We start from the raw sequence: 12,618 nt of genomic DNA on the forward strand, positions 1-12,618 counted from the left end.
TTCTTTTTATCGGTTTTTAATTTCATTGACCGTCCCCGTGTTCTTGTATTAGGAGATGGGGAGAACAGAAGTTCTCAGTTTACCTTCTCTGGACCATTCATTATTTTATATACTTCTATCATGTCCTTTGTATTAATCTCCCTTCTAAGGCAGATCCTGTGAATGAACGTCTTTCCTCCTGTGCACGGCAACCCCTGGTTCTTTTCTCTTCTCCTCCCTCCTGCCTGCTGGGTATATTCAGGCCTTGATTTACCAGTATAATTAATTAAAGTAGTTGGCTCTATCTTTTATGCCTTAAAATTGAAACTCTGTTATTATGAATCAGTTTCTAATGGGAGTGCTTATTACATTAAGTGTATGATGGATGATATCAGTAAGATCAGACTTCTACAGTTTCATTCAGGAGAAGTTTATACGGTAGGTAAATAGCAGTGACTTGTTTATGAGAACAGTTTTTATAAATCTTTTACAGTAGCATATGGCCATGTTCTGTTTTTAATTTCAGAGTTGAAGAAAGTTTTAAGACATTGTTCTGGGCTATATTTGGACTTTCAGAAGTGAAATCAGTTGTCATCAATTATAGACACAAATTTATTGAGAATATCGGTTATGTCCTTTATGGAGTCTATAATGTTACTATGGTCATTGTTTTATTGAACATGCTAATTGCAATGATCAACAGCTCTTTCCAGGAGATTGAGGTAAAACTTTATTTTATAATTATATTTGGTTATATCTCATTGAGGTTTAGTGTATAAGCAGATACACATTATGACAAACTCTTATTTTCTTCACATAAATATATTTTTGTTACAGAGAAACAACCTGGAGTTATTTTTGGATTAGATAAGCACTATACATTCCTTCCAAATTGTTGGTGGTGAAAATGAAAGTAGCTGAAAGTGATGTAGCTTCAGTGTTTAGAGCAGTGAAAGCTAGACAGGACAATATACTAAAAAAAATATTATAGAACAGTGCTACAGAGGGATGTATTAGCTGATCTTGCAAGTCTTTTCCATCTCTAAATTCAAATTATTATTTGAGTGGTGCCCCTGTTCTTTCTGTTAGAAGGGAATCCTCATTGATATGCATCCAGCCTATAGGCAAATCCAATACATTACTTTAAATTGTCAGCAACTCAGCTTTTTTCCCTACTAAACAAAATCTTCAATGTAATAAGCTGGTAAAAATCCACACAAACTTTTGGGTATTGTGGGAAATAAAGGGCCACATCACTGTATAAGTGTTTAAGAATAACTTCTCACAATAAAATGATTCTCACTCTTTCCTTGTCCCAATTAATATCTAATTAAAGTGGAACAACTTCATTTGGACAGATTGAGAGAGACCAACATCAGAGCATCTCATAGTCCAGTAGCTAGGATACTCAGCTGAGAGTTGGGGACCCTTTTTCCAATCCTTTGCCCCACCAGTCACAGAGGGGAATTGAATCAGGGTCTTCTACATCCTGAGTGAGTACCCTAATGCGGATCTAAAAGTTACAAAGAAGGTAGACCTTCTCCATCCTGGCCATTTGGAATTGGATGTGCTCCAATCAGGCCCTGCAGGCAAGATAGATTTTCTCTGCTTATCTTCTCCTAGTTTGTGCATCACACTGAGGCTTCAGCATTAGAGGGGCATCCAGATGCCTAGAGTGAGGCTTCAGTATGCATGCCCAAAGACAGACATCTAGCCATGTAGGGAACGTTTACAGTGGAAATTTAGTAAGTAAGTTTAGAAACCTACAGGATTAGACCACAATAAAGTGGGTTTTTTTGTGAATCACAGTGGTATCTAAAACTGGATTTTAGACACCTAAGTCCCTTTGTGGATCTGACCCATGGTGTCTCTGTGCCTCAGTTCTCCATCTGTAAAATGGGAATAATAGCACCCCCTCCCATAAATATTTTAAAAATTTGGAGACATTCTAATACTTCAGTAATGGGGGCTATATAAGTACCTAACATAGATACATAGTTTATCTGTTTTAAAGAGTTTCTTCTTCTATTTTTCCCCTTTATTGCATAGAAGTTGAAGAACAATAACTTTGCCAAAGATATAACACAGGTATTTCATGGATGAAGCTTAGTAGGAACGCCATAATAAAGGATCCTGGTAATTGAGTGGGTAAAAGAGAAGAGATTAATTACCAATATTTACACATTATTATGCTCATACCTATGCTTGTAAAAATCAGGCCCTTTCTGGAGTCCACTCTGGCTGCTATGGATGACTCCAGTGGCCCAAACAGCTTGAACGCTGGTTTAACCATTTTTTTAAAGGGAATCCCAATTTGACACAGAGCCAGCATAGCCATCTTGTCTCTCATCATCCAGCTTCAAGTGTGTTTCTGGGAGAAAAGGGGTCTGGCAGAGAGAACCAGGCTGACTCTTTGCTGGTCCCAGGACTGAAGGAATGCAAAGGTGGCTTTGCTGCGTGCTTCACACTTTAGTGACATTGTGACCCATCATTTTGTTAGGACCCCAGTGAACACAGCAATACAATTGTTTTAAGACTGAACTGTAAAAGCCATGATTCCAAGCTTACTTGAAATAATGAGATCTATATCAGATTAAAAATCAAAAATACCCTCTCTGTTGGCAAAAAGAGTTGAGTACGACCTTGGTCAGAGAATAAATTAGAATAAAAATGTATTTAAATTAGAAGATCCCAGCTTTAAGTAAATTTAAGAATAAACTAGCTTTCCCATGTGACTTTGAGTGGATTGTTGACAAAGATGCACAAATGAAGTATTTATGTATTTATTTTGCATACTGGAGTCTGCATAAATCTAATCTAGAATTGATTATCACTGATCTTTAGCAAATTAGCTCAGCAGATTAGTTCTGGAAGGGTCACCACTACAAAGTTGGGAGAATCAGGCATGACTTCTGCAAGAGGTAGATAGATAATCATAACTTACAGGGCTGACCCCACCCCTTCAACAAAAATGACAATAAAAAGAAAATCAAGTTGAAATTTACACTGTCCTGCAGTGAAAATAAATTAAAATAACTGAACACATTTTGTTCTGTAAATACAGTTAAAATACATTGAAAATTCATCTGCATTCTATGGAAACTCATGATCAGGGAAATATATCTCTTTCCTTATGGGTCATATTGAAAGCACTTGGATGACCTTTTGACATTCTACTGTCTCCAGCCATGCCACAAACCAAATGTCAAGAATAAAACAAAAGGAAAGGATAAAGAAAATGGAGCAATTAAATTTTATCCTAAAAGTGCAGATCATGAAATCTTTAAACCAAATCTAGTCTTAAAAATTGACCTGTGTATAAATGATGAAGAAAGGGGCAGATACATGTGCCTTAAAATAACTTAGCCCGGTGCCAGAATCTTTGTGTATGATCATTGGCAATGCTCATCTGCTGCACTCAAGATGAGAATAATATCAAATCCTTGAGTCCTTGCACAAGAAAAACTCACTTTGAATTCAGTGGTGTTTCTACTGGTACTAGTACTAAGTGGAACTGTAGAGTTTGACTTATATTATTGTTGTCTAATTGTGTTTTGTTTTTACTGTTACTCCTTTACAGTAACAATGTATGCCATTCAGAAGTGAACAAAAAAGTGTATTTCACAACTGACTTTCCTATAGTGTTTTTTATATTTAGAATATGTCACTACTAAGTATTGACACTATACTGTGGTAAATGTTTAATTTTTAATGACACCCCTTATGTAACACTTTTTATTCAGAGATCCCATAGCATTTTAGAGATATTCACTTAGTCTCAAACCACATGCCTGCAAAATATAGTTAAGAAATACAGAGCAGCCACTTCACTGACCACTGAAATGTGCTCATCTCTGGGACAGAACTCAGCATCTGTTTATAGGACAGAAAGTAAGAGAGGATGCTGCATCCAACTGAAAATGCGAGAGAAATTTAGATTTAATTTAAATTAAGCAGAAAAATGTAGTTAATCTTAGAAAAAGTGCCATGGAATATTTAATTCCTACAAATGGTCAGTCTTATGTCTTATGCTCTATTTTAAGCACGTGCTTAAATCCATCCCTGTTGAACGAAGCATTTATGCATTTATGCATGTGTTCAAAAATTGACATCAAGCTTAAAGTTAAGCATATGCTTATGAGGCCTTTACTTTTCTCCAGTCTAATTTTGAAAAGTGTCAACAGATAGGGCCTCCCTTGAGACACTTTTTACAAACTAATGAGGGAGCTAATAGTCAAACTAAATTTACCTTTTCCTAGGTCTATTCCTTTGCTTTTCTCAGATTAACAAACAATTTGCATAATTAATATTTCATTTCTTCATTGGTAAAAATCTGCTTGGCATTCATGTCAGCGATTCTTGTTCAAAACACAAATGTCATTGGATAAGGTAATTTTAATAATGAAGATATTATTAGCATTGTTTTGATAGTCATATTTCTGTCTTACAGGATGATGCTGATGTGGAATGGAAGTTTGCTAGGGCTAAACTCTGGTTTTCCTACTTTGAAGAGGGGAGAACTCTTCCTGTACCCTTCAACCTAGTGCCAACTCCAAAATCTTTGCTTTATCTCTTACTCAGAATAAAAAAATGGATCTCTAAAGTATTCCCATGTCATAAGAAAGGTTTTCAGGAAGATGCAGAGATGAATAAGGTAACTTTCCAATACGATATATCATATAAAATTTTTAAATGTTAATAATAATTTTACCCTTTCTTTGCTGTCAACTTGAGTAGGAGCAGTGGGTGCCTAACATCTTTAAAAACAGACCACCTTGGGTCCAATTTTACACCACTGAAATGAATGAAAATTTTGCTACTGGCTTCAGGAGGAGCAGTATCAAGCTCTTCTTTAGGTGCCTTAATATGGATCATTGTCTATTTCTAGGCACTAAGGGCTAGATCCATAAAGGAATTTAGGTGCCTAACTATTGCTTTAGAAACCTTAGTCCAAAATTTAGGTCCTCAGCTTCTGCTTAACCCTGTAGGTGCCTAAAGTCACTGAGCAGCTACACATCTGCCGATAAAGTCTCTTAAATACCTAACTTTCTAGCAGTGGGCATGCGCAAAGCCAACTAACTCTTGCTTGTTACCATGTGCACACCTAAGCCCTGATATTACAAATACTTAAATAGTCATTGGGCCAGAGTGAGAGTGTGAGAATTTCTCTATAGCTTGGTGGTTAGGGGATTCACTTAGGAAGTGAGAGACTGAGTGTCCAGTCTCTGCTCCAGTGACTGTTTAATTACTTCATACAAAGTGGAACAGCTTGATCAAGGTAGCCCTACCCTAGACCACCCCATAGCCTAGAGTTCAGGGTGTTCACCCTCAAGGAAAGAGACATTGGTTCAAGTTCCTTCTTCCCATGAGGCAGAGGATATTTTAACCTGGTTCTCCCACATCCTGGATGAGTGCTCCGACCACTAAGGGATAAGAGTAGGCTCCTTCTCCTCAGTTTTCTGTGAGAAAGGGCTGTGAATCCTGAGCAGACATAGACGCTTCTCTCTGACTCAGATTTAGGCACCCAAGTCCCTTTTGAGTGGCAGAGTTTAGACTCCACCCATCTCCTCAACATTTCTTACTGATTCGCTTAGTCAGCTCCCGACTCACAATGATGGCTTCTGTGTGCCCCTTTATTAGGTACTTTACTCTCTCCATGCGTTGAATAGAGAGCCTGGCTGCCTGACTCTGGGCTGTGGATTCCGCTGAGTGGCATGGCCTCTCAGATTATGCCTTGCAACACTGTCGGTCTCATTCTAAGTCTGTACCTCCTCCCCTATTGTTTTATGTGGCTTTCTTGTATCTGAGAAGTCTTCTGTTCTCTGATGCGTTTAGATGATAGGACACTACGGTGCAGCAGAACTGGTCTGCTGCTTTATCTAACAGAATTATTCAGTGTTTATACTCAGTATGTTAATTCTTTACCTTGCCAGTATCTCAGTGTAAGCTAAACACCCATTGCTTTATGGAAACAAATCATATAACACACTATGTTAGGCTGTATTGGAAGTGTGAAGACTGGTGTTATGACATTATTGCAACTCAAGAGGAATGGGGGGAGGAGGGGATAGAACAGCTTCCCAAAGCAAATGACCAGAAAGCAGATTATCGGTGCTGCTTAATGAGTAGGAAAGTGAGTTTATTGTGACTTTTTAAGGAAAAGTCACAAGGTAGTCAAGGTGGCAGAAGCAAATGTCAGAGAAGTTTGTTTTTTTAAAGTTTACCATTGTTACAACCATCACTGGAATTGGCAGTCATGTGACAGGGTTAATAACTTTTGCAGGCTTGACCAAGTTCATGTGACTGGGACTAGGAAATAAGGTTTGTGTGTCAGCATGTTATTAGATAAATGACAAGCAATTTTCCTGGAACAAATTTCAACCAGTTTGCCCTGCTGTGAGCAGACAGTAGAGGACAGCACTTCAGTAGCAAAAAGAAGAGCCTAGCAGAGGCGTGGGGGCAGAGAGAGCTGTTCCACCTGGGGAAAAGCTTTGCTTTTGTCTCTGCTCTGTGATTTCGATTGACCCCCTTTCATATAGCATTATGCATTGTATCTCTTCTCCTGCCTGTGTAATCCCTCCTCTTCCCTCCATGTGCATTCTACTCCCCTGCTTTTTTGTCTCCTTTCTCCTCTACCCTCTTATTAAAAGATGAGATTTTCCATTAAACAGTAATGAGGAACAACTGATCATAATCCTAGGACAAAAGGAAAGGAACTACAGGAGCGGCATTGGGCTATGTTGTGACCTGCTTCTCAACAAATACACAATAGGTTCAAAAATGATCATGGATCCTATAAGCAATATTGCCACTGAAATCAGCTTGACACAGTTTGCCTCTTAACTGATTTTAGATGTGTCCTGTGAATGTCTGGTAATGATCATTACTGAGATTTCATATCATGTTACTTGAGAAATTAAACTAAATGCATATATAATACCCACGATAAGATGCTTCATTTTGCTTGTGCATGGTTTCTAATGACCTCAGCATTTGCAAACCTCTTGTCAAGTTACTAGGTGCAAACTGATTTTACAGCTTCCTTCAGTGAGAAGGGTGTCACTAAAATGCACTGACTTGCAGGAGGTACATGTGCTGCTCAAAATGGGCTGATGGCAAGAAACAAAAAAACCAAAGATTTTTGTTTTCAACTTCAGGTACGATTTTCAAGAGCATATAAGGGACTTGGAAGCACCAGTCCCAATTGCTTTCAATGACTTCTAAGTCACTTCTTCCATATCTCATCCTTGTACCCTATCTGTATTGGCCAGGGAAACTGAGTTTGGACCTTAAACTAAAACCATAATCAAACAGGTGTTTCTGGAAAGATGCTAACTATCATCATATCCTTGGACATTGTGGACAGAACCCTAGAACCCCAGTTCTGTTTGCGTAGCTTAAAATAGCTGTCTGTCAAAGATTCTATGTGGAATGTAACCCGCATTTGGAAGGGTTATTTCCAGCTTTGACCTAGCTCTTAAATTTCAAATATTAATAATGTTTTCCACCTTCTGCAGAGTGATTCTAGAATATCAAATGCTAAATAAGTGTACTTTCTCTCCTGTTAACACAGGTATAAACATTTGATTCTCAATAAAAAAATAAATAAAATCTCTGAGCTCACATCCCCTGGCTATTTAGGGTTTCTACCTCAGACTCTGAAACTGCTAGCCAATCACAGATTTGCTTTTGGACGTTCCTGTGGTCTGGAGTTGGCCTTGCCTGCTTCCATCACATGGCACCCCTGCCTACTTCTTAAAAAAACAACTTTTGTTTCCAAAGGCGTTGTTTAGAATGACCGCTATTGGTACATTATTTATCATCTTCCCTTTCTAGCCTTTATAATAAATCATCTCCTCCCCCATCTAGACCTGGTATGGATGATTCATTATCATTGTTTTCATTTCATCCCCAGAAAGGTATCTGCAGTCTGCTTGTTAATAAGCTTTGTAATTTGGAATAAGACCATGGGACGGGTCCTGACCTTGCAAACTGTTAACCAGTTGAGCTGTCCTTACTCACAGGAGTAGTTTCAGTGGGCTGACTGAACTGTGTATGGATGTGCAAGATCAGACACAAAACTCCATATTTTTTCTACAAATAGATCCTTTCTGCTCTTGTTACAGCAGGAGTAGCAGCACTATGGCAGTAAAAAGGAAGGCTGCACAGAGAAAATGTGGAAATTCTTTAGTGCCAACCCTCCTCATATTGCTAAAGACCAGAGACAAAGCCAGACCTTTGATGTTTATATGGGAAGTAGCTTAAGTGGAACTCACAAAGTAGTACACCAGAAACAAGTTTTTTGAAACCCGCCTAACATTTAGAAATAAAGGCATGACACATGTTCTCTTCCAGGGTATTCCTTCCTTTCCACTGAGTCAATGGCTCAGGAACAATGCCCCTAAAGGCTGTAATCCAGGACCACAGTTCAGTGTGATCCATTCCCCACATTTCTCCTAATTCTTGATGCCACTTGACTGGAGCAGCGTGACCCTTGCATCTCCTGGAGAGAGAAGATCAACATCTCCTCCGAATACTGCCAAAGGATTTTCCTGTGTGCAGCCTGCCTCAGCCTTTTGGTCCAAGGCTCCCGTGGCTTTCTTCCCTTTCAGGCTGGATCTGGGGTGACATTTTACAAGTGAAGAACCAAAAAATAGAGAGAAGTAGATTTAAAAAAAAATTACATCAATTGCTTTGAATTTTAGAATCAAATTTCCTTATGAAGCATAAAATTCTGCTTCTCCACAAACTGGGCTTGAAGGCCATGAAATCTATTCATTTTCCTGACCAAGAGAATGATGACAACATGTGTCCTGAGTGAGCTGTCATCTTTGAATATGACCTTTCAGAAAAGAAATAAGGAGCAACTTATAGATGTATTCTTAATAGAAAATAAATTCCGATTTTGTTATATCATATTAGCATGCTTTTGCTGACTCTAACAGTGCAAAATATAATTTTGTAATTTTTTTATTCTGCTATTAAATACAATGGTGAAAAGTGCCCTCTGATTCTGATGGCCAAATTGAGCAACTTGGTCATGCTTTTGAGATGTGCTGCAATTCCAAACTCCAGGGAAGTGCATAGGAATTGCTGATGCTCACCACTTCTGAAAATCAAGTTCAAGTTGTCTGAAGTTGGACAGCAAGAAACTGGCACTGAAAATCAGCAGACTCTCTTTTGAAAATGTGTCTATATGACACTAATGAAATACAATACAACAATATGCAAGATTTCCTTTAAAAAAAGTCTTGATTGATTTTTAAATGATACAAAACAATGATCTATAACAATATGGACACGCGATACTAAGGGTATGTCTATACAGCCAAGAAAAACCCACGGCTGGCCCATGCCAGCTGACTCAGACGTGCAGGGCTCTAGCTGTTGTGCTGTTTCATTTGCTATACAGACTTCCGGGCTAAGGGTGGAGCCCAGGTTCTAGGACCTTGCAAGGTAGAAGGGTCCCAGAGCTCAGGCTCCAGCCTGGCCCCGGCAATCCACACAGCAATAAAACAGCCCCACAGCCCAAGCCCTGTGAGCCTGAGTCGACTGGCATGGGACTGCTGCAGGCATAACCTAAGTAACCAAAGTTCTGGACCACGCCACCTCTTTTACGCAACAATCCCGTAGTGATCACCTGTCACTTACCCATCCGTTTATCGTTAGATAAGAGACACTGTATGGCTTACATTGCCACATAAGTATGTATGGCTGATAGTTGTAGGCCCTGATTCAGCAAAACACTTAAGCATGTTTTTAAAGTTAAGCACATCTCTAAGTTCCTTTGCTGAACTGAGGTGTAGTCATTTTGTCAGGCTTGATGGGGATCCTTTGCATTTTCTCTAAATATGAATGCGCTGGCTGTGATTACACAGTCGATAAATCTTAGTGTTTAGGTTTGTTATTTCTCTGGCAAACTTAATTTACTTTTTGAATAATTTTCAGGAGAGAAAATGCTGCAGCCATGAAGCTCAAAGAGAGAGCTTCCAAACCTGTTATGAGAGTGAAATGCAGTTGTAATCCTGACATTCCCTGCCACCAAGTGGTTTCACACAGTTATGCAATAAATTTTATATCCCACCTGTATTGCTGTTACAGGTTGATTTAACAAAGTTACACACTTTTATATATCACTTGATTTACCTGTCTAAATTAAATGCATTTCACGTTTTCTGTGTTCTTTCAATTTTGGGCTCAGTTAATAAAAAGTCTGTTGCAGATTGTATCAATTTTTACATCTGTTGACAAAAAGGAAGATGTAGTAAAGTGTTAATGATAAGATAAAGGTTGTGCAGTATGCCATTCATTTCTGCTTTTCTTAATTAGGTGTTATGAACATTGTATAGGCCCTAGGCACTGACTCCGTGAGTGCTCCAGGGCTGAAGCACCTACTGAAAAAAATAGGGGGTGCTCAGCACCTGCAGAGCCAGATTAATCTTTTGTGGGCCCTGACACACAGACAATGACCCCGCCTCCCACTCCACCCATGCTGCACCCCGAGGCCCCACCCTACTCTGTCTCTTCCCACTGAGGCCCCACTCCCACTCTGCCCCCAAGGCCCTGCCCCAACTCAGCCTCTTCCCCCCGAAGCTATGCCTGCTGCTTGCCTGGGGCAGAGAGAGGCACCCACCAGCAAAAACCAAAAGTCAGCACCTGTGGCACAGCAGTCTACAATGAAGTCCTTATGGCAAAAAATGTCGACCCATGTACAGGAGAGCCATTACATTTCAGTGGTTGTCAAACAAATTTATTTTGTGGCTACAAGTACCTAAGCTTGCGGATGCTGGAGGCAATCTCCAACCCCCTTTTTGACTTCAGTGGGAACAGAATTGTACTTCTATCTTGTTCGTGTTTCAAAATAGGGTACAGGAAGCAATTTTCAGAAACAGGTTCTAATACAGCTTCAGAGATACTGCATAGTTGAAGATGACTTTATTTTCTAATTTAGAATTGTCTTTAAAAGCCCTTCAAGTATTGCCATAATAATACATTATGTTTATAATTACAAACAATGACAAGAGATACCAAGAAAAAGCAATCAATACCTTGTTGTAGTTAAAAAAAAAATTATTTTATTTCCCAACTAAATAGACCTTCAAGGGCTATTACAAACAGATGCAGATGCATAATATGAATCATATAAAACCTGTGAGGTAGAAAGAAGTGGATCCAATTTCTCTGCTCTGGTCTACTTATTTGCTAAACTTTAGCTTTCTTCATTATCACGAGTAGAACTGGGTAGGAAACAGTTTTCCTTCCCATCCTGTGATTTTTCAAGATTTTGAAATCTTTCCCATTACATATTGGGATACACCTGAGACCTTTCAAATTATTTTCAATACATGAAGGAAGTGAAGGCACTCAATTTAGAATTGAGGTATGCCATTGGTTATGTCGCTCAGCAGGGACCTAGGTACCAGTCCCTGCTCCAATGAATATTTAATTATTTATTACAAAGTGGAACAGCTCCACCAACATAGGTTGAAAAAGAGATAAACCTACCTGAGAACAGCTAATGGCCTGGTAGTTAGGGCAATCATGTACAACATAGGAAGACCTAAGTTCAAGTTACTGCTCTATCTGACTTTTCTCAGTGGTTTTGAATAGAAATTCCATCCTGAACCCAAGTAATCTTCCCAATGAAAGTTTGATCAAAACCAATACGTACCCAGGAGCGGTTTTGGTTCTGCTAAAAAGTCATTTAATTAAAAACTTCCCAATCAGCCAAAATTGTGAGTTGTTGAGAATAGAATTTCACTTGTCACCAACATTAGCATATGTACAACAAGGAAGAGTGGAATTGAACTATGAAATTCACCATGATGGGTACTTCACAGTCATTGAAACTAAGAACAAAAAACAGTTATTTTGTCATCCCATTTAGCCAGCCAGCTCATTTTCAAGGGTTTTGTCTAGTCCAGGATCTCACCACTTCACTAGAAAAATTATTGCATAGATTAAATGAGATTACCATTTGAACTTTTCCCTCGTGTTCACCCTAAACTTTGAGCACAATGTTATCCAATTATGTCTACTATTTCTTCTTTAAACTATAATAACTTTAAATTTATATCAATGCTTCCTTCTTTTAGGCCTCCAACAGGTATTCGTGTTATATCACCCAATAGTCCTATTTTAACCAGACCGTGAAATGGCTTACACAAAAAATGTTGCTGGTAGAATGCACCTGTTTAAAAAAAACTCTCACAGATAAACATAAGCAAAGTTAGACTACAAAATATTTTGATGCATAAAGACGTACAGGAAAATTCTGCTTTATTTACTCCAGGGTAAATCCAGAGTAACTACATTATTTTAGTGGCATTATTTTGGATTTACCATGGATTTGAAAGTAAAGTTTGCTTTTGATTTCTAGAAAACAAGCCATATTAGAAAATCTAAGACAGAAGGCTAACTTCTAATTAGGAAGTTCTGAAGGGAATCGGTAAAACTGAGCATTTTAAGTGTTGTCCTCATTACAGATTAAGGGTTTGATTCTGATCTCACTTGCACAAGTTTTATGCTGACTTCTCAGGTTTTACTCCTGATTTACATTCTTATAAGTGAAATCAAAATCTAGCCCTAATAAAGCCCTCTGCTCGGACTTCATATTCTAATATCAGACACAAGCTGAAA

The 12,618-nt window shown here is 38.6% G+C and overlaps 2 protein-coding genes across 10 annotated transcripts in view; one reads left to right on the forward strand and one right to left on the reverse strand.

Moving 5' to 3' along the window:
• TRPC6 (transient receptor potential cation channel subfamily C member 6) overlaps positions 1-12,618 on the forward strand; it is a 160,028-nt gene that overhangs the window by 133,969 nt on the left and 13,441 nt on the right. For 8 of the 9 annotated variants that reach the window (XM_050940800.1, XM_050940810.1, XM_050940830.1 and 5 more), the window contains 2 exons: positions 506-701; positions 4,430-4,633. In XM_050940800.1, coding sequence (XP_050796757.1) covers positions 506-701; positions 4,430-4,633 — 400 coding nt within the window. Of the gene's footprint in view, positions 1-505; positions 702-4,429; positions 4,634-9,927; positions 10,066-12,618 lie in introns of those variants that run through there. The other variant, XM_050940862.1, reaches the window with a different exon arrangement.
• Positions 1-12,618, reverse strand: part of ARHGAP42 (Rho GTPase activating protein 42) — a 596,304-nt gene that overhangs the window by 29,753 nt on the left and 553,933 nt on the right. The gene's annotated exons all lie outside the window — the stretch shown is intronic.

Source organism: Gopherus flavomarginatus, chromosome 1 (genome assembly GCF_025201925.1).
Source record: "Gopherus flavomarginatus isolate rGopFla2 chromosome 1, rGopFla2.mat.asm, whole genome shotgun sequence".
NCBI lineage: Eukaryota > Metazoa > Chordata > Testudines > Testudinidae > Gopherus > Gopherus flavomarginatus.